At 36.8% G+C, this 23685-nt stretch overlaps 1 protein-coding gene across 1 annotated transcript in view; it reads right to left on the bottom strand.

Annotated features, from left to right (window-relative positions):
- ESF1 (ESF1 nucleolar pre-rRNA processing protein homolog) overlaps positions 1–23685 on the bottom strand; it is a 56872-nt gene that overhangs the window by 7455 nt on the left and 25732 nt on the right. The window contains exons 9-10 of the mRNA XM_065892542.1: positions 6925–7046; positions 4319–4406 (exon numbers count right to left, since the gene is read on the bottom strand). Coding sequence (XP_065748614.1) covers positions 4319–4406; positions 6925–7046 — 210 coding nt within the window. The remainder of the gene's footprint in view (positions 1–4318; positions 4407–6924; positions 7047–23685) is intronic.

The following is a 23685-nucleotide window of genomic DNA, read 5'->3' as shown; positions in this document are numbered from 1 at the left end:
CTGTTTAGTCAGAAGATAAACAATGTGTAGAGACCCTTTCTGCACTGTTAACAAGATCATATTAGGTGGGCATATCTTTATTTTTTAAAAAAAAGCATTTAAAAAAAAGGCATTTTCCCTTTGGAAAGCTTTCAGACCTAATTTAGTGAAGAGTACTAGGGAAATGAAAGTCCCTGTTCTGAAACGTTATCTTTATTTTTCAGTGAATCTTTTGGCAAGTAAGAGTCCACATCTCCTGGGACTGTGGCAAAAAGGACATATAGATGATTCTAATAAGCTGAATATTAAGAGACTTGAAATCAGGTGTTAGGGTTTTATAGTTAAGGAAAAAAAATCTGGGCTTCCCTGGGGGCGCAGTGGTTGAGAGTCCGCCTGATGATGCAGGGGACATGGGTTCGTGCCCCGGTCCGGGAAGATCCCACATGTCGCGGAGCAGCTGGGCCCGTGAGCCATGGCCACTGAGCCTGCGTGTCCGGAGCCTGTGCTCCGCAACGGGAGAGGCCACAACAGTGAGAGGCCCACGTACCGCAAAAAAAACCCCAAAAACTAAACAAGCCTTACTGAGGCCACTATCCCTTTAAGCAAAAAAATGTAACAGAATACATCCATGGAAAAAGATGTGCTGCAAACAATTGATCTATAAAAGGAATATCTGTAAAAGAAATTCCATTTTCCATTACTTGTAATGTCAGAGAATTGTTTCCATAAAAAAGTTTTTCCAGAGTGTTCAGTTGAGAGCTTCTTGTGAGAGAGCAGTTAAGGGAATTCACTGGAGGGCAGACTGCTCTCCGTACTGACCAGACAGGAGTGGTAAGCCCCCTAGCAATTTACTCTTTAGCAACAAGTCCTTGTGTCCAGCTCTTATACATATGGATCCTGGCTCTGGCTTTGGTCTTTACACAACGCACTTGTAGAGTTACAAAAAGTAAAAGGGAGCCATTAGGATTCAGGTTCTATCATCTACAACTGGCCCCTGTGCAATTCAACCACGTTTTCAGTTCACTCCTCTATAAAGTGGGCTAAAGTTTGGATTAGAGGACAGAATGCATATAAGAGCATTTGTAAACTGTAAAACTACATATGAGCAGTATACTGTAAGCACCCAGCATACTGGCTGAATGAATCAAATGTGTGTGCCTTATTATTAGATTTTCATGGTGGTTTATCAAATATCTAAAGTTGTCAAGACAAAGGATACATTCTAATAGGGTATATTTAACATGTGATGTACTTTATTTCACTCCTACTTCTTCAAAAACAAAATCTTATCAAACAGTTTATGCAATTAGCACTAAGCAAATTTTTCCAATACTTCATTTCTACAAGAAAAAATAACTTTTAACTCATTCTAGAAATACATTTTCAAAACTCTCATCTAATATTGAGTTTGCAGTTTTAAAAAAATAGAAAAATTATAGCAAATTTACAGTGTAGGGGGTAAAAACTTAAAAGGAAAAATTAGAAAAGATTTCTAGTACTCATATTGGCTCCTAACCCGAGCCAAACACCAGGTCTGGCATCAGTAACTGAACTCAATTTCTCCATATTTTGAAGAGCGTGTGAGTTTAGCTCTGGGATTGCCTAGGGCAAAGGTATCCTGGCTTAAAATGTCTCTGTCCTGCTCAACCATGGAACTGAACTATACACCCTTCCAAACACTAATGCTTTTCCTCCTATTTCATGGCGGTTCCTTCTGTTTCATAAACTTTCCCCCTACCTTCCAGGTAGTACCTTCTCCAGGAGGACAGAGTACCTTACGCAGCCTCCTGACTTCAGAGCCCAAACCTGCACCTCCCTCTCTTACCAATGCTTTCTACCCCTTGTTCCATGGTTTGAAATACTATTTAGAGGCTACCGATTCCTAAGTCGGAATCTAGGAGTTATGCTAAATGCCTTCCTTATCCAAATAAAAAGATCGGCAAGTCTACCTCCAAAATATATCTAGAATCCCATTTACTTTTCTCCTTCCAATTCCATTACCGTCATGCTGTCTAGACCAACCATCACCTCTAGACCTCTACAAAAGCCTGGTCTCTCAGCTCTCACCAATGCCTTTCTTCAATCTGTTCTCTTTGCAGGACCCACAGTAGTATGTTAAAATGCATACCACATCACGTCACATCCTTGCTTTAAGACCCTTCACCGGTTTCCCACTGTCAGTAGAGTAAAATCCAAATTTGTCGCCGTGACACAAGGCCCTGCAGGGTCAATTCTGTGTCCCAGCCTGGCCTTATACCAAACTGCCCCTCTAACCATGCTCCAGCCACACTGGTATCTTTCCATTTCTCTGACACCAGTTCTTTCTCACCTCATAGCTGTTCTACCCATTTTCCCCTCATTTGCAATGCTCTTCCCCCAACTCTCTCTGCCTGACTCCTTCTCATTCTGCAGGTCTCAGCTCAAACGTCACCATCTCAGAGAAGCTTGCTTTGCCGACCCTATATAAAGAAAGCTACTCTCCTTCTTCCTCCCAATTATATGCTCTGTATTACCCTATTTATTAGTTCCTTTAAAACAGTGATCATATTTGCATAATATTCTTATTTGTTTACCTGTTTAGCATGTCTTCCCTAAAACTATAATCTACTTAAAGGATGTAACTTAGCTTGTATTATTAGTGCTGCATCTCTAGTCTAGCAGAGTGCTTGGCACCTGGTAGGCACTCAAAAATATTTATTGATAGAATGAATAAACATGTCAAGATACCATTTTTTAGTCCTAACTTTATCTAAAAAAAAAAAATTCACTCTTTTGTTTTTCTTTTTCCTTAAAAGAAAACTTAAGCCCAGATATAAATAATTATTCCTAGAAAGTATGCTGAAATCAAAAGTATATCGAAAGCAAGCAAACGTAATCTGCATTTTCCCTTGGAACTTTGGATACTAACTTTAGGGAAAACTATTCACAATTTAAATGTGCTGATTCCAAGAAACAAGCTACCCAAGCCACCAAGCTATTTAACTTACTCTTTGAATCCTACCCCGAGTTCTGCAGTTTGACCAGATTTCACATGCCAAATGAAGCACTTTGGAATGAGAACAAGGAAACTATAATGCTTTGCATTTCTCTGTTATAAACTTGGTTTCCTGAAATCGGAGGATAAGGCTAAAATCCATCATCTTCTAGAAATGACTGCTCAGGTATGATAAAAAGCAGAATATGCTAAGTTTCCATTTCCCTTTCCAATTCCTAAGAATCTCACATCCTATAATAGACTTTATTCATCTTGATCTCCTTTTCATCAATAGAATGTCAGTGATAAAAGGCTATAACAACCAAGAAATAATTCTGAGCAATTTTGACTTTCCTGTTGAGAACTATTCTGGCCCACTAGTCACAAGGAACAAGAAGCAGGGAAACTTCATAAAATCCTTCTCTTTACAATGCCAGCTTGGAGTTGCTCCAGCAACAAGCCTTTGGGGTTCATGTGTGTGGTATGCAGAGCAGGGGGAAGCAAAATGCATGAGAACAAATGGAAAATGCTTATAGTGGTCCTGCACTGACTTGTCCAAGTATGGCCTGAACCTTGCCACACACTTTTATACACACACACAATTTATACATACCAAAAAGGTAAGAATGAAAGCATTCAGGAAAGAATGACTGGTGCATGCGCAATGGAAACAAAGCTCCTTGGATACAGGAAATCAGATACCTGATAGTTTAGGGATTCAAGGAAAAAGGGGAGGAAGCTGGCTTTCAGCTACCATGAAGCTAATAATGAAGCAGACTAAATGAAAAGGGGATAAAATGAAACATAGATGCTTTTGTCTATTTGAGCTGAAAAGCTTTCATACTATGAATGAAACCCTGTTTCACACATGTAAATCATGTAAAAATTAAAAAAAATTATACACATATCCACAAATATATAAACAAATTTATTCCATGCTTTCAATTCTTCATAGTCTGTGCAAAGAGAGACGTAGAATGGATGTGTTATAATAAAGCAGTGAAAGCACTCAAAAATATGACTTCCTTTTTTTCCCCATCCTTTTATAGACAACCTGTCTATAAGGATATTTCCCAGAAAGGCATCTCCAGTAAACTGTTAAATTAATCATATTACCCAAAGTTTCCTATAATGAAATTATTTCTTGTATGTACAGGGGGCATGCTGACCCCTCCTAATCCGATCAATGGTTACATCCCATAGGACAAACTTGCTTATAAGCCACTAGGGAGCTATACAAATTCTAGGAATTTTATTTTTTAGTGAAACAAAGTGTTTATCAGAAGGAAAAAGAGTATGTGTGAATAGGCACACACAGGTGGACTTTAGATTCCAAGTGAAAACTACAAATATGGTCTGGCTTACCTATTTTTTTAGCTTCTTCGGCAAAGTATGGGTCATTCATATCAACATCAGAGGGAACTTCATCTTCACTGGCCTCTTCAGCAAGAGCCTTAAAGTTGAATATAAAAATACATACAGTTTATTATAAGGACCAAAATATACAAGCGTCAAGAAAAACCGTACTTCTTTTAAATCAAGCAGTTCAATCTAAAATTAAAATAGTTTTTTAAATGGATCAGTTTATAAAATAACTCCTGAGTAACTCTTTTGTTTGTTCAACAAATACTTATGGAATACTTAATAAATGCAGGAACTATGTAGGGTTTTTGAGAGAAATGAAAGTTATCAGATACATGGTTTTTGTCTTCAAAAATTTTACAATCTATTAAAAGAAGTTATAGACACATAAACAGACATATATATAGTAATGGTAATAGTAATTCAAGATAGGAAGTGCCAAAGAGACAAAAAAAAAATACAGACATTCAAGGAGAAGAATACTTTGAGATGGGTGATCAGTGAAGAGAGGTGGCCTGCCTCATCTCTCACGAAACTAAGAAATGGCAGTGATTATCAATAGCTTGAAGTACTGCATTGTGGGTTATCTTTTAAATCATTAAAGCAATTCATCTGCTGGTTATTTAAAGAAAATGATAATGAACTTACTGTTCTCATCACCCAACTTCAACAATTACCTTGTTTTATCTATAATCCACTCATGAAAACTTCTGTGCTATTTTTAAGCACATCTGTTGGTTACATTTTCCCTAATCAAATCTGAACAGTTTACTAAATTAGTATATTTAAATTTTAAAAATCAAGTCTATAAAATACACAGAACATATGCAAACTGAGATCAGACTAACCAGATTGAGTTTATCCCCAGGAATCTAAAACATGAGTCGTTTCAACAAAAACATTTAGAATGCACATTGCTAAACATCATCCTACATGCTGAAGAAGACCCACCGAGCTCTAAAGAATATTCATTTTGATATTACTATCCTTTTAAGAACAAGGGCTTCTAAGAACTTTTTCACAAACTATTATAACCGATTCATCAGTAATATGATGTTTCTAACAAAGATTATGAAATACTTATATAGCTAACCACATACTTATTCACATTTTTTTAAACTGTTTTTTAGATCTAAATTATAGTATATCAACTATGGCGTATAAACATATTCATTTCTTTAGTAATAATTTCTCAATATCAAATTGAAGTCATGAAGAGGAAAAGGGGAAAAAGTATTTTTAACTTGAAGTCTTGAAACTCTTCTATATGTGAAGAACCTGGGCAGGTGGAAGAGATCTGCTGGAATCACCAAGTCCAGTATAGAGCTGAGTCTAGAACAAACTGGGCACTCAACTGATGTATTTTTAATATTATTGATAAAATGAGTCCAGTCTAAGCCCAATGAAGGGAAAGCGTTAAAGCAGAAGATAATCTCAAAGCACCAAATGAAAATCAAAGACAATAGCTGCTAAAGATCTCAGAAAAGAATGACTACTTTATTGACCCCATAAAGACTCATTTGTAAGTCTTCCAATAAACTGATGGCTTAATAACTTGTGGAATTATTCCACTTAAAAGATATTTTACTGCCTGAGAGAGGCAGCATATCAATGGGGGCAGGGCTCTTACCTCATTTCCTCATTTTACTATCCATTTCCAAAAACACTGAGTATAACAGGAGTTCAAAACTCACTCCATTGCATCATTCAATTTTGTAGCCCTCTTTCAATATTGCAGCTCTTGTACCAAAAGCACAAGCTTACATCATACGGAGAGAAACAACACAATACAGTAGCAAGAGCACTGGAGCAAGAGATCTGGTTTCTGGTCTCAGCTTGGCCATTAATAAGCTGTGTATCCTCAGACGAATCACTTAATTTTCTACAACTATAAAACGTCAGGGTTGGACTAAAACTAATCATTTAAGATTCCTAAAAGTTGTAAAATTCTGTGATTAGTGATACCATCTTAAGACAATAAATGCATTGCTAGAATGCTGCATTTCGTTGACAAGATAGAGTATTCTTATTGGCAAAAACCCTAAGTGGTCTCTGCTATTACTAAGGACTCTAACTCTGGAAAGATGTTATCCCTGAATGATAGGAGTCAAATCAGATTTTTCACAGACAACGTATTAGCACAGAGAAAATATCCCTGATAAAGGGATCTAATGACAATATGATGTTAAAATATCTATACAATAAAATAATACTGAAAAGTGAAAAACGCAGCTTGAGAAATGGAAATACAAAGAAAAAATTTCATTCATGTTGAAAATTTCTCTATGTATACATCCTCAAGTAAAAATGCCTGTATGTACCTCTCTTCCTCAAAAACACAGAATAGAATCAAACTGTCTCACATCTAGAAATCGACTAAACTATGCAGTTATTTAGGTAGCACATAAATGTAAAATATTAGAGCAAGGCAGTTAGGTTAAATGATACAGGCTTCGTGTATCATTATGTAGCCTTGCAGAAAACACTTCACCCACTGCAGTGAGTGGTCACATTATGAGATACTAGATGCCAAGCACCTGGTACCTTCTGATACTTAGTGGTTGCTCAATAATTATTCGGAATTATTCAGTCATGATTATCACTGATACCTTTTGTTTCTTTTTCAGTCTTTTTTTCTCTTTCTTCTTCTCTAAAAATTGTTCCCATGGGGTCAGTTTATCCTTTCCTTCCAATTTGTTTTTGACCATCTCTTCTGCACTTTCTTTAAGGCCTAAGAGAAAACACAGATAGGTTAGTTTAAAAGCTTCATTCACTGAAAAATGTAATTTACCAAAAAAGGTAATTTACATGCATTTACTAGAGTAACAAGATAAAATGCAACACTACAATGTCACAGAGTAATGTAGTATCAATCTATATCAAAGCTATTTCCCAACAACAAATGACAATAAACCTAACCAAACTGAAATGAACAAACCAACTCAGCAAATAAATATATGGTCAAGCTACTAAAGAAAACTCCTTTATTTAAGCTCAAAATTCATTTCTCTGTACTTAATTGAATTGCTTGAGACACTAAGAAAAATTCTGGAACAAAATCTTCTCAGGATATGACTACTAATTAATCTTGGGTAACAAAAGGTAAGTGGTCTTTAACATAATTATTTCTACTTGCTTCTTTGCCCAAGTAAAAGACTGTATTCCCTGGAAACTACAAGTGACTAACAAAAATTGATTAGTAAGGCAATCCCTGTTGAAATGCCCCAGGAAGAAAGAATTCCTGTAATTTCTCCTCTAAGAACTCACTCTGTGAATCCACATCTTTAAGATCAAAAGGAGTATCAAGTTCAGATTCCACCCTGTATGTTTAAGTTCTTTCAATGATGTTATTCGATCTTGTAGTTATCTCTCAAGGTCCTTGTTCATTATATTCTGCAGTTCCTGATTCATGTGTCTAGGTGGCTTATGAAATAACTAGAGTGGGGTGAGAAGAAAGAAGAGGCCCCAAGGCTGATCTATCAGTTCATGAAGACCTCATTACTGTCAAAGTAAAGGAAACGTGACCACTGTGTTATCCCCTTTGATAATACAGATGTTTGTTTTACTTTGTAGTGTTTTGGGGAGGTCATGGTTGGGTTTGGGGAGAGGGAGTTTTAACATTTAGAGGACACAAAATCCATTAAAAAATTAATGGAATGAATCTAGAGACAAGGTCAACCCAGATTATCTTTCCAGATACATTCTAAATTCTAAGAAAGTGAAAACCATCCTAAGGATATAATAATTCCCCTTTCCCCTGATGAGTATACTGAGACACTGTTCCAAAGAGGTAAGGGAAGAGCCAGCAACTTGCCTAAGAACACACAACTAGGAAGCCATACAGCTACAATTTTAACTCCTAACTGTCCTCTATACTATTACCAGATACATGTGAAATGCTGGTTTGATATAAAATAAAGAAACGTATAGCCCACGAATAAAATCTAAAGTTTTGGGCCTCAGGTTCCTTATCTGCAAAATGAGGTTAGTCTGGATCAGAAGCATGCAACTCCCTCCTCCCGCATACACCTTTTTTCTCCTAAAAGAAAATATTTGGTAGAAGTCCAAATACACAAAACAACTAAAAGTGGTGCTTTGGGTCCTGAGCCCCAAAGAATAGCAGAAACAGCTGGAACAGATGATCTATAAGGTCCCCTCTTTGGCTCTTAAGCCAAGACTTAATCTCTAAATTTCTGTAAGTTAGAAAAGTATTAAGGTATATGCATACTCAAGGTTATGTAGATTTGTTTTCATGACATACTGCTGGTATGCCTGATTTATGGGATACTCTCTGATTTACGGGATGCCAAATCAGAAACACAACTCTCAACTCAAAAACGTTTCTTATAAGAAAAACACAATCACTTTACTAAACAGTTTTCAGGAGAAATGTGAACTGTATAAAACATATCCAGATCTCTGACTGAATCAACAGATACATAGCACCTTAGGAAATGTAAACTTGGATCCTCATTTGGGAGAAAGAAGCAAATCCTGACAAAACAAGTTGAGTTCGAACAGCAAAATAAAACAATTTATATATTATGCCTGTGGGTCAGCACACAGTCCAGTCTCAAATTCTAAATGCACAGTATTGTGTTATTAAATATGATGTTTAAATAATAATCCTTAAGGTATTCTAATTTCCTCATACATTAAGAAAGATTTTATTACTCCAAAATACTAAATTAAGTAATATATTTAGAGTGTTTTTTCCCCCTGCCAAAATGTATTCTCTGGTTAATTTTAATCCTTGAAACTTAAACTCTACTTCTATCTCGGCATGATGCTAAGAAAGGTGTTACTGTTTCTTTTAGGTGACTAGAACATTGGTTTAATGTGTCTCAATCTCTATGAACTACTCCACATGTGACTGGGTCTTGACATTTTTGGGGAATATGGATACCTTTAGAATTTGATAAAAACTATGGAATCTCTGGGACTTCCCTGGTGGTCCAGTGGTTAAGATCCCACGCTCCCAGTGCAGGGGGCCAGGGTTTGATCCCTGGTCAGGGAACTAGATCCCGCATGCTGCAACTAAGACCCAGTGCAGCCAAATAAATAAATAAATAATTTAAAAAGTAATAATCTCTCTCTCAAACACTGTACTGGAAAAACTTGCACACAATGTTCAAAAGTTTATAAATCCTCAATGCTCATTTCTATGTAAGGATCCAAATGGCCTCAGGCAAACAGCATTACCAGGGCAACAGAGGTCTAGGAGAAGACGGGAGTCCATTTCCCACTATTTCAAAACTTATCACTTACATTTGTAGGTTCTACACCAGGGTTTCTCATTTCAGTACCACTGTCATTTTGGACCAGATAATTCTTTGCTGTGAAGGACTGTGCATTACAGAATGTTAAGCAATATATCTGGCCTATCCACACTAGCTGCCAGTAGCCCCCAGTTATGAAAATAAAAAAATCTCTCCAGAATTGCCAAATGTCCTCTACGGAGCAAAATCACCCCTAGCTGAGAACCACTGTCCTAGACAATGATTAGAAGTCATTTCTTTCCTTCCCTTTTTCCTCCCCTCCCCTTCCCTTCCCTTCCCTCATTTTTTTGTGAAGGAAGGTGCAGCATTTATTGCAGGCGCCAAACAAGGAGTCCAGGGTAGCTAATGCTCAAAAAGCTTGAACTCCCCAATGGGTTTCAGCAAAGCATTTTTAAAGGCAAGGTGAGCGAGAGGAATCCCAGGGTATGTGATCAGCTCGTGTACAATTCTCTGATTGGTTGATGGTGAGGTAATGGGGTACTGTCATAGGCATTAACATTATCAATCCTTAGGCACCAGTAGGTCTGGGGGCTATGTGCTCATGGTCATCAAATAGTTAATTTCTTCCATTTGGTGGGGGTTTTAACATCTATAAAACAACTCAGGAAATGTGCATTATATACTGTTATCTGCGTACTTCAGAGAGGAGCTAAAGCAGAGGACATGGGGGAGGGGTCTGTCTTAGGAAGGCCCCATAGGGTCATGCTCAGTTACAGTAGGAAAAAGATACTGAGTCAAACTTCAGTCACCATTAGTTCAAGATACCACAGGTTGTTTCTGAGGGAACCAAAAGGTGATATAGATCTGTTTCAGGACAGGTGATTGGAAACAATTCTCCCTTTCTTGTTCTTTAAGCATTAGAAGTCATTTCTGAAGAGAAGGGCTATTTCATTATTTGTATCACATAAATTATGTATTATTTTTGTTTGGTACTTGATTATAATAATGTCTTTTTTTAGTTTAGAAGTTTCAACTGAGTATGCCTTTTTTTCCAACTAGAACAAAGGCAGCTGAAGTCACCTTCTTTTGTATTGCATAATATTTAGCATAGTGCCAGACACATAGTAAGTACTTAATAAGCACTTAATTGATCTGTCTTGAAGGAGGAATTCTTATTTCAAGCCAACTGTTTGATCTTTCATGTTTGGAACATAGTCTCTCCAACAGAAAATGAATCAAAACTTTAGGATCTAAATAAATGGCCTTTATCCCAAAGTGGTTCATGCATTTTTTTTTTTTTTTTTTTTTTAGGACCTATGGCTCTAAATAATTCATGAAATATCCTTCTTGGGAAATATTTTTCTGGTATTTAGTTTGTTTACAACAATAAAGAAATAGTATCTTCAGTTAAATACAGTCTGTAATTTTTTGCCTGGCTCTCACTTAATACACCAAAATAGTAGAATGACAAACACATTGCAATGAATTAACACACCACCATGATAACTTAAAAATGCTTTGTTCTTGCTGTCATCATGAGGTCATTTAAATCTCCTGCCACGGATCACAGCTGTTTATGTTCTAAATTCTTAAAAATATGCCCATTCCAGAAGCTTCCTGGCATATGCACAAGAACATTCTTCAGACACTTTTAGCTTCATTTGAGAGCAGCCACTACGTGACTGTAAAACAACTTCATTATAAATGTCTAGTTTTGCGCGTTTGTTTTTTAAAAATTTAAGCATATAGGCAAGGACTGCCGAATTAGTTAAAAATAACATCAATAACCCTACAAATAAGGGGTGAAAAATTCTTTTAAAACCAACCATGAGCACAGATGACTGAATTATAACAATAACAACTTAAGCGCAATTCATTCAGACTTATTTTGGCAGTTTGCATACACACAGAAATTCTTTTAAATATCCTTTCAAAATCCACTAAAGTAAGAATATACATTTCTTCTGAACTTGCTCATTCGAAATTTTGAAAAGTCTTCAAGGGACAGGACATGAATAACTTAAAATAACTCAACTAGGTACTATGGCTGGTTTTGTTTATAAAAACAAAATACATGTTTTAAGATTTCTGAATAGGCTGAAACTGGCACTTTTTTATGTATGTGAGAACTTAGGATCCATTGAGAATACTTACGAACACTTTATGTGAGAACTTAGGATCCACTGAGAATACTTACGAACACTTATGGCTCAGTCTTTATTTATGTATGTTGTATATTTAAATGAGACCATGTTAACACTCAATCCCAAAAGTACCCTTTAAAATGTAACTAACTACCATCGCCAACTGAACTCCCAACTTGGAATTCACTCTGTGTGTAACCATGCCCTGAGGAACACTGACATAAAAGGCACCCTTTCAAACTAGTCAGTTTTCCCCAATGGTGTGGGGAGAGGGAAGGAGACATTTACTTATCCTTAAAGCATATCAGATAGCAAAACTATCAATCTTTGTAATGAGAAAGATGAAGATTTTAAGTGTTTCGAACTTGGTTCAAGATTTGTTTAGAACATTTTTCAGACTTTGGTTCATAATTCGAACTTCTGTAAATCCCTCTCTCCTAAACTCTTACAGTACCATGTTCTTTTATTCTGCACTATTTATCACAGCTGCAATTTTATGTTTGTGTGATTATTTTTTTTAACTATTATTAATGGTTATCACCCTTACTAGGTTGCAGACTCCATGACAGTAGAGGCCACGGCTTGCTTTTTTTCCCTCCACAAAGGTAACCCTATGGCTAGTGGAGGGCCAAGTACACAGTACATGCTGAATAAATGTCTGCTGAATGAATGGAAGTGCAACTGAAAGGATACATGAGTCAAGTTTGTTCCCAACCTTACAGACAGGGAGCAACAGTTCATGAAATTAAAAAGTAAAATAACAACTAGCCTTGGGAATAATAGTAAATAGCAAAATTCAGAGCCAACAAATGCTCCTTGTATGCACTTAATATTGTTAGAATACTGTTATATCTACTATATGGAAACAATACAGACAGCTATAATAAATATAATAAGGATAAAAGGGTAGTATAGGTAAGCTACTTAGACTGGGAATGGCTTCTCATATAGCATTTAATTCTCTTTCTCCTAAAACAGTCAATGAGGTATCCACAGGAGACACTCTCAAAGTATGTACTAAATGAAGAAATGTTAATGCTTTTTGTTGTTGTTCTTTGTCTAAAAGCTGTTTCAGTGGGTAGCAACTGTTTTGTATTCGCCTTGAATTTGAGCTTATCATTCTCTAACCTCTTCTGAATCTCCTTTTACTCTCCTGTAGAATGATGTCTTCCATTTGCAAGTATATTCATCTTACTGTGAATCAACCTGTCCCTGCTTCTTAGAATCAAATGTTCTTAAAAAGCTGACTTCAAATACAAGACATTTGGGCTTCATTAGGGAGTTATTGTTTCCTGTATTTGTCTGTACTTTATTTGTATGTTTTCTTTGCCTTTCAAGTAGTTTGTGATCACAATGTATGTAATAGCAAGCTGTCCTTAATACCAAAGTAAAATTCTGGCCAAGTCTGATGAAACTATTCTGCTCTTTAATTTGTGGCAAAGAAGACTGAAGAACAACTTGTTCTATTGTTATTTTTTATACATAATGTTTATAGACAAGGCAGAAAAATGAAAACTTTAATGAATGGGTAAGACGTAAGGAAATGAAGGCAATTTTTTGGAATTTAGTCAAAATAAGAAAGCTCAAACAGAAATGTTATACTAGCTCTGAAGTAGGGAATTTTCGTTGGGGACATGCACTAATCTGCTCTGGTCTAGCATGGATCTTGGGTTTTAATGGGCTGTTAGCCAAGGAGGCAGGAGGCAGGAGGCAAAGTTTGGAGCCCGATCATGATGGCAGGTCCCAGAGACCACTACCATGAAGCCAGGATCCTTTAGTAGATGCTGCTCCTCCTCCAACAATTTAGAAGGGATACATGCCTGTTTGGGCTTTGGCCATGGGCAGAACAAGGGAAGTAAAAACACATTTTCCCCCCAGAGAATTTATAACCACAAGTCCACAAATCCATGGGTTTGTGGCTAGAATTCACACTATTTGTGTGGCCCCAAACACCCTAATCCAAAAATTTGGTTTCAATAGGTCCAGGATTGGAAGTGCCCTTAGGTACCTCACAAGTACTCTCTAAAAGAAGTATTTTTTTGACTCAGGCCTCTGAGAATTCCCATAGGTAAAGAAAGATCCAAGAACAATTAGATCACAATCAAAATTCAATATGAACCAGAGTAAGCTGAAACCAAATAAGTCAGACCTATAAGGACTATAGATTTTGGAATTAGCAGAAACAGAATATAAAATCAGCACATTTAAAAAAACAAAAGAAATTAAAAGATTATCAAAGGTATGAGACAGATTTGGGGAAGAAAAAAACGTTCCAGAAATGAAAAACATAACTGAAATTATAAAGTCAACCAAGTTACACAGCAGAGGTAAAGAAAAGATTAATGAACTTAAAGACAGAACTGAAGAAATTACCCAGCATGCTGCACAGATTCAAAGGTATGGAAACTATGAGTTAGATACAGAATGAGAAGGTACCACACATATCAAATGGGATTCCCAGAAGGAGAAAATAGAGATGAGGAAAAGGTAATATTTTAAGAGAAAATGGATGAGAAGTTCTCAGAATTTTAAAATGAATGGAAAGTTACTAATCTTCAGGATTCTGGGTATCCAATTAATTCTAAGCAAGAATAAAGGTACCAAGCAAAAAATTACCTACATATATCATAGTGAAACTCTATAACACTGAAGTATTTTAAAAGCCAGGGATAAAAGACAGCACTGTGGAATAAGGCCAACCCTTTCCTGACAGGGTTCAGAAATGGGCCCCTGAGCCCTGGAATTAAGGAAGTGTATTCTTTAGTTACACAGGCTTCCTTACCTGTAAACTCATATCAATAGGGCTCAAGGGGAAGCCCTGAGTTCACAGTAAATTTGCCCCTCCCCAGAAAAGGATCAAGAGGTGACCAGCTCGGTGCAACCATGGCAACAGCAGATACCCTTCCCTCCCTAATCCTCAACATTCAGCCTACCACCAAAATCTTGAACCCAGCAGGAATAATCTCTCTGTGACTTTTATCCCTTATTCATCTTAGTCACCACCAAAAGCTCCTAATCATCAGGTTCCCCCTAATCTTCCATGTTCTAATCCTCAGAAGTTAACTATACATCTACTCTCTCTGTCACTATCTCCCACCCCCTTCAATTCTCTACCACTAAATTCCCTGGAATTCACAGTACATCATCAGTAAAAACTCAATTATTTTATCTCAACATTTTCTTCATCTTCTTACTCTAACTGAAGCCTGGCTCTCCCCTGAAGATACTGCACAAGGTGGCAGTTTCAAGTGTTTGTTGGTGCTGCTGGTGGTGGTGGCAGCAGCGTTTGGTTTCTTCACAGAGCGCTCACACCAACTGGCCTAAGGGAGGGGGTGGGTGTGTGGGTCATTAGTGCTCTTTATCCAGTTCTAGGAAGTGTGTTACAGGTCCAGGGTTAGGCAGAGTAACTTACTGACCAATAAAACAGAGAACCAACCAATAGATCCACACAGTTTTGAAATATTGGTACCTGACAGAGGTGACATGTCTGATTACTGGGAGAAAGGAAAGATTATTCAATAAATGGAAGAGGCTAAAAAACATCTGCCATGTAGAAGAAGTTGAAATTGGATTCCTACCTTATATCATACCAAAAAAAAATAAAAATCAACTCCTGATGAATCAAGGACTTAAAAGTCAAAAATCAGTCCCAAATGATACAAACCCATCTCCCATCAATGTTAACAAAGTTAAGAGCTTTAATGAGATATAGTTCATATACCATACAATTCACCCATTTAAAGAATAAAATTCAATGTTTTTTAGTACATTCACAGATATATGCAACCATCACCAGAGTCAATTTTAGAACATTTTCTTCTTCTCAAAAAGAAACCCTATCTCTCTCCCCTGCAGGACACTCTGACACCCCCCCACCCTCCAACCACTAATCCATTTCTTGTCTCTATTGTGTGTTCTGCATATTTCATATAAAATATGTGGCATTTTGTGATTGGCTTCTTTCACTTAGCATAATATTTTCAAGGTTCATCCACTTTATAGCATGTATCAGTACTTCATTCCTTTTTGTGCATCCAGACTTTTCAGAAATACTTATAAATTAGATGAAAATATATACAACGGAAAGCAAAGGAGTGAATACTGAAATCTGGATGATGGTCATTCTTAGTTATGGGGAAGCAGGAGAGATCAGATGGATAAATTTAAGTTGTTGCACAACTCTAGCTTTTATAGTGGGTTTACTTTTTACTAAAAATAAATAAATAAAAGAAGGTCATGTTGGACCAATGATGAAAGAGTGTCTTAATCCAGAGATTATAATGAATACACTTATGTGAACTAGAGGTACGTAAGAATAAAAGGACAAGTTTAATAAACTTGACTATACCATTTTTGTTCTTCAAAAGACACTCTGAAGAGAGTAAAAAGGAAAGTCACAAACTAGGAAAAGCTATGTGCAAAATATATGGCTGATAAAAGACAAGCCCAAAATATAGGAAGAACTCCAAACAGAGGAAGAACTCCTATGAATCACTAAAACACAGACAAAGAACACTACATAAAAAATGGTCAAAAGACATGAACAGGTATTTCACAGATAAGAAAGCAGGAAAAAAAATATTCTTTTCATTAGTAATTAGGCAAATGCCTGAGCAATCCTTTAAAAACGTAAGTTAGGTCATATCACTTCCATTTCCCACTGCATTTCAAGTAAAAGTTAAAGTCCATCCAGAGGTCTACAAAACCCTTTTTGTGACTTGGGCACCTCTCTGCCCTCACCTTCTATTACTGTCCACTCCCTGGCTCATTCTGCCTCATTATTCCTGAACAAATCAGAAATGCTTTCCCCTCAGGGCTTTTTGCATTTATTGCTTCCTCTGCCTGAAATGTTCTTTCCCAGGATAACACACAGGGTGCAATGTCTTTCCCATTAGCTCTTTGTACAAATGTCATTTTCTCAATGAAGCCTTCCCTTACTGTCCTTTTTAAATGGCTACCCACTCCTACCCATGAACTTCCTGTTACCCATCCAGGTTTTATCCTTTTGTTTCTATAGCCCTTAATCAACATCTGATTATTTTACCTATTTATTTGTTTACCAATTCCCTTCATCCCCTCTCCCCCAATGTATACACACTAAAATGTAAGACCCCACAAAGGCCTGGATCTTTGTCTGTTTTGTTCAGTGCTGTCAGAGAAGAGTCTGGCACACAGAGCAGGAACTCAACAAATATTTGAGAGTAATACACAAATTGAAACCATAATGAGATACCATTACTTACATACTCAATTGGCAAAAAATCACCTGACAATATAAATTAATGGTGAGGATAAAGAGCTATGGGAACTCACACTACTGGTTAGAGTAAAATGGTACAAGCACCTGGGAAAACATTTTGGCATGACCTAGTTAAGGTAATCATGAGCATGTTCTACAACCAAGAAATTCTACACATATCCAAGAAATTCAATATATACCTAGGTGACAAGTCCAAGAATATTCACAAAGACATTGTTTATAATAGCAAAACACCACAATAACCGGCAATAGAACAAATATACTATGATATATCTATAATGGAATTCTATGTAACAGTGAAAATTAACGGACCATGTCTTCACATATGGATTATGAATAACTCTGAAAAACAGAACGTTAACAGCAAAAAGAAACTGACAGAAGAATACACAGAGGACGCGTTTATAAACTTCAAAATTAACAAAACTAAATATAGGCTGTTTAGGGATACATGCATAGGTGGTAAAACTATTGTATAGAAAAGGGGGATGATTAATATGGAATGCAGTTTCATAGTTTCTTCTGATAGAGAAAGGAAGAGGGTGTAAGAGAGGAGTCTCACAGGCGACCGCATATGTTGGTAATGTTCTTTCTTAAGCTGGGTGCACAGGTGTTCATTTTATTCTTTTCCTTTAAACTGTATACATACATAGAGTTTACTTTTGTATCTAGGCTCTACTTTCCCACAATAAAGTTGTTTAAAAAAAAAAAGGGTAGTAAATGTTCAGTCTTTGACAACTGTGTGCTAAACTAGGTTTCACTGCCTTTAGTCATTTAATCCCCATCAGAACAGTAGGTACCTAAACTCAGATTTTCTGACACAAGCCCTCTATGCTCTTTCCATGATCACAGTAAACTACTAATGCTATCCCAAACTTCATTGTAAGACAGTCCCGATCTACACACTGTTTTTGGAAAATCTACCTGTAAATTGATGGCTTGAGACTTAGGGGTGTCTAATTGTTTTCCTCCCTGGAAGAGGTTCTGACTACAGAAGCTATTAACATAAGGGCATTTTGAGGCTGCAGTACAACCGAAATGTCATTTCTAAATTAATTAAACAAAAAAAATCTTTCTTTAATAAAAATGAAAAGAAATGAAAAGCACTTCAACCTCCCTAGCATTTCAATATTTAACGACCTCTTAAGCTAGATTTTTCTTGCTGCAATCTAAGTATTTTCTTCCACATATACTGGGCTGAGTTTATATAAGTAAACTGTAATTCTGACTACTGCTAAAAAGACTTCCCAAATAACTATTAGGAAAGCAGTGTCTTCCCAACGTTTTTCCTATTATGACAGATATAAAAAATAATGCTTGCACAGCACACTGGAGTAAATGGAGGAGGCTACCAGAGAAGGAAACAAAGCTGGGGGCTCTAGTTGGTCTAAAGGCTAAAGGGATCAATACCTGGGGAAATCTGTAATCCACAGGTGGTATGCTAGTTGGGGATCTCTGAAGTAGAGTACCATTTAAGATTTACTCCTTTTCTAGTATTTGTAATTAACTCAGAGTTTATTTCATTGGCAGTGTCCTCCACTGCAACACTGAAAAGTTACAGAATAAGAATTAATAGAGAATGAAAGTAACACTGAAAATTAGGACTTCAATATATCCATGGCTTGTATAAGCTAGCACTGTTTCTATTCTTAGGGATTCTCTGTTGACAGAAATCTACTAAAGTAATCCATGATGGGTCAAGCATTCTTTGGGTCCAAAAAGATATCAGAATCTTGGAATACCAACTAACAACACGTATGCCTAGAAGCCTGCAGTGTTCAACAGCAAATACGCAAAGCCTTCTGTTGGCTTTTTTTTTTTTTTTTTAAGACCTTCAGAGCAGCTTATTAATCAGAAGACAGGCTTCTTAGACATTGTCACACGTGTGATCCTGGCTGTGGACCAAACTGTTCCCATACCCTGAGAAGTCTGCTTCTGGTTCGAAATTATGAATCCAAATAAATTACTTAAAAAATATTTTTAAATCTATGTTTCCACAGAAAGAAGCAGCAACGGAAACCTAACATGAAATATAATTTATGACAATCTAAGGTGACAATGCTTAGGAAAAGCTTGGTGAAGTCCAAGGCAGACAGATATCCCTAATTTATGCAAGCCAATTCTTATGCCTTCAAAATGCATGCTTCAATTTACCACTGACGCGTATCATTCCAAACAACAAGGGAACCCGCCCAAGTCAAATTATTGGCACTCATCTTTTGACATACATAGGATCAGATTTTCAAGTTTATGCCAAATAATTTTACAGATAAAAGTTCTCCACGTCACTGAATGAGTAGATTGAGCTAAGGCTATCTCTTGATAGCTCATTTGATGAGAACTATCCCCCACCCTCAATGAAGATTATCATGAGAGTGGGGAAAGTACTTGTACACTCTCTTCCCCTAGTAGATTACATCAGGCAAACAGTGTCACTGTGTATTGAAAATAATACAGAGCCCCTCCCACACGATACCTGCAGATTCAACCTGCTTAGCTACCAGTTCAATCCACAATATTTTTACCAGCTTTACCTTGGACCTCAAAGTTTTAAATTATCATTGCATTATAGTCAGTGAGCAGTTGTCTACAATGGTCTAACCAAAAGGGCACTAAGAAAGGCTGGCAAATCTTTCAGAGCGCAGGAACATGGCATATGGTCCCAAAGTGGGATTAAGTTTTATATCAAACCAAAGATCTATAGAAAGTACTTATGCCTTTTCCTTTATGTGGCTTCAAACCTTGAGCCAACTGTAGAAACTAGATTTGATTTTGTGTATTTTATCAGCATTTCTGAGGAGCCTTCATCAATTAAAAAGTAAGAAGCTCCTTAGTTATTAGCACCATGAATTAACAGAACTGTTTCAAGATAAATAAGAGGCATGAAGATGTTCTACCCATAGGAATTTATCCCTAAGAAAATTCAATATAAGGTTATTATGTCCTCCATAATAGCAAAACATTAGAAAGAGCCTAAAACATAAATTAGATACACAATGGAATGTGATGCAGGCATTATGATTAAAAGATTATTTAGAAACATGTAAAAATAAGTATGAGAAATGAAACAAAAAAGGTGAATGCAAAATGGGAGTATAATCAACTACATGTGCCTGTAGAAGATAATGGATAAAAATGAATGTGTAATAGCTAAAACATGGAAGCAACTCAAGTGTCCATCAATGGATGAATTGGATAAGCAAAATGCGGCATATATACATATATATACACACATACATACCATGGAATATCACTCAGCCTTAAGAAGGATACTACAACACAGATGAACCTTGAGGACATTCTGCTAACTGAAATAAGTCAGTGACAAAAAGACAAATACTGTATGTATGATTCCATTTATATGAGATACTTAGAGTAGCCAAAATCAGAGAGACAGAAAGTAGAATGGTGGTTGCCAGGGGCTGGGGGAGGGGCAATGAAGACTTGTTTAATGGATATAGAGATTCAGTTTTATAAAGATGAAAATGCATATGGAGATGGATGGTTGTGATGGCTGTACAACAGTATGAATGTTCTTAATACCACTGCACTACACACTTGAACATAGTTAAGATGGTAAAGTTTATGTTATGTACATTTTATCACAAAAAAATTGGGGAAAAAACCAAATGTGTTAAAGTAGTATAAGGTTATATGACTTTTCAATCTTAGAAAAAAAAGAACAGCAATAATGAAACTGCTGAAAGTAGTCTGAGTGAATTCTGTCAAAATAACACATGGAACATATGTGTGAAAAATGACAGTGTGCTAGCCAGGCAGTCAGTATATAGAATGATGACGTGGGACAAGCTCGAATAGAATAGGCAAAAGCTCTGCTTTAAAGACCAAAGAATTCACAACTTCAAACAAATCACCATAGCTGTGGGCTGCGGGAAAACAATACATGAAACACACTCTCTGGTCTTGAACCGATTTTGGGCAGATTGTAAATCTAACGCAAAGTCAAAAAAAGTACTACTGTCTGGAAATAGTAGCTACAGATGCAAACAGTACAACTGACATGACACACAGGCAGAGAGGGAAAGGACCACATTAAGAGAATCAGCCTAGATGCTGGCAGCCAGAAGCACTTATTGATTTACGTATTTAATTGGGATCCTAAAACAGCAGACCAATTAACCTAAAACTTCAAAAGGTATGGGAATTTTTAGCACTTTCTGAAACTACTACTATTATAAATATATCTTCAGTTTTGCTTTAGATCTATTTTTTTAAAGCTTCTTGGAAAACTTAAAAAAATTAAATCTTAATACTAACAGAGAAAATTATTGTTAAAATAATCCAGTAACTTCTGAGAAACTTACTGGCAACTCTATGGAGAAAATGTGCTAGCTACCACTGTTTTTAGATAACCCTAGTTGCTTCTCATTTTTATTACACATTCCACAAATGATTTAATTTTTCTTTTTTGGGGGGCGGCACAGTAAAAGTTTCAGCTTATTACCGTACAAGGCCCTTATAGTCAACCTGTTAACTGGAAGATTTAAGGAAGGAATGGACACCTAAGTTTTAAAATTCAAGCTGTGTATTAGCTGTGTACAAGTTATGATAGTGCACTGCAAACTGGTTTCCTCCCCATCACCAAAACATGAAGCAAACTGCAAATTCTTTTTAGCTTATTTTAGTTTTTCATTTAATGCTCTCCTCTACACTGAACTCAAAATTTTAAACATCTGGTTATTTTAAAAGTTCTGACCAAAAAACAGTTTTGCGACTATATTTCAAATAATGGATACACTGGCAATAAATGGAAATAAGAGATATAGCCAAAATTAAATAGTGAACAGGTTTTGAGATGTCTGAAAATTAACATGTTTGAAACCGGGCTGCGTAGCAAAATGAATGCCCAACTGATTCAAAACATTTTATTTCTAAATAAAGAATGAATAACACAATAGCCACAGATACAGGTCATTAATGTCTCTGTGTTTAAGCTTCCCATTGGGTCACTGAATAAAGAAACGGAGATGGAATAAAGATGGGGAAAAAGGAAGTACAAAGGATAAAGGTCAGATACCAGAATAAAACAGAACTACAGCTGTGAAGCGTGGAGGAAAGAGTAAGTAGAGGGAGGAGGAGCTGCGACCCCACCTCTCGCCTCCGTGCGTGGGAGTCAAGAAAGACTCCTCTTGCAAGGTGAGACAGCAAGGAGTCCTTCCTTCTTCTCTGCCTTCCATGTCTCCTTCAAAAGACTAAGAATCCCACAGCTCTGGGTGTTTCCGACAAGATCTGCCCAGACACTGACAGTCTCACCACTAGTACAGTTTTAAGAGGTCAGTATTCATCTCATTATATCCTTTATCTCTATTTAATTCTGTCACCACAAGAAGTCCACAACTTCCAAATCATCCCTTCTCCTAAAAATATGCTGAATATTCCCATTCCCACCCTTCCCCAAAAAGAACATTTCTACACCTTAGTCCATCATAATCAGTCACTAATAGTTATTAACAAAATCCTCTTTATTCATTCCCTTGCTAATGTGAGTCTCATTGAAACCTGGTTCTTCTCTGAGGACACTGTTTCTCCTGCACCTCTTCTAGGTGGTGAATTTTTTTCTCCCACAGTCTGTCCATCTTGCTACTCACTGCCAACTCCAGTCCACTGGCTGGTCTTCCTCCTAAAGTCCCCAACTTTTAGTAACATGTTATCAGACTACACCACCTACTCCCCCGTTACTGCAGAGATCTAATGACTATAGTCACACCCCTCACTTCTTGAACAGCTAAGCTTTGGCTCACTGCCACTCTCTCCAATTCTAGCCCTGTCATAATTCTTGGTGATTCCAATGTCCACACAGATGACTGTTCCAACACCCTGTGCCTCACAGTTCACTGACTATTATTCCATACTCCCTGTAATCTCAGAAACTCCCCCCATAACTAGAACTGTCATTACCCAAACTGCAAACACACCATAATCTTAATTTCAAGTATCCTACTCCTCAACCACTAGCTCCAATCCTTCCATTTTATTCTCTCTAGTACCCCAAGGCTAACAATTCTTTTGTCTCACAGGGACCTACAGTCCATCAATCCTCTGACCTTTCCCCCATCCGTCACCCCAATATACCCTCATTTCCCTCCTAACCCAACATAGATACTACGGTCCATCATTACAATCGCCCCCTCCCCACCTCATCCCTACTCTCAGCTGGTGACTTTACTTCCCATTTCACTAGAAAAATATAAGCAAATAGAAGTGTACCACAAGCTCCCACCACCATTTCTACTCATTACCCTCTGTGACCATATTCCTTCCCTTCTCTCTTGTTACAATGGATGAAATGTCCATGCACATCTACCAAAGGCCAGTTCCTCCACTCGAGCAAAAACATTCCAACTCCTTTTGCCTACTTTAGAATGTAGTTCTCTGCATCATTTTTTCCTGTCTGTGGATCACTCCCAGAAGTAATATAGCATGCTGCTATTTCCTCTCATATTAAAGAAAAATGCTCTCTTGATCTCACTTTCCCTTCCAGTTTCTAGAGGGAGTTCTACTAGCATAAGTTAGAATGCTAACTAACAAATGTAGAAGAAATGACAGAAACAGAAAATCAATATTTTGCAACTAACAATATAATAACTGATTCAAGCAAGGATCTATAAATCTATAAAAATCTATAACATCACCAAGTAAAATGTTGGGGAACGGGATATTCACACACTGCACAAATTACCTATCAGTTACAAAAGAAAAAGTGGAGCTTTATGATGGAAAAATCAG

The sequence above is a fragment of the Phocoena phocoena genome, chromosome 15 (genome assembly GCF_963924675.1).
Source record: "Phocoena phocoena chromosome 15, mPhoPho1.1, whole genome shotgun sequence".
Lineage (NCBI taxonomy): Eukaryota > Metazoa > Chordata > Mammalia > Artiodactyla > Phocoenidae > Phocoena > Phocoena phocoena.
Note: the sequence above shows the minus strand (reverse complement) of the source record. Positions and strands in the feature narration are given on the sequence as shown.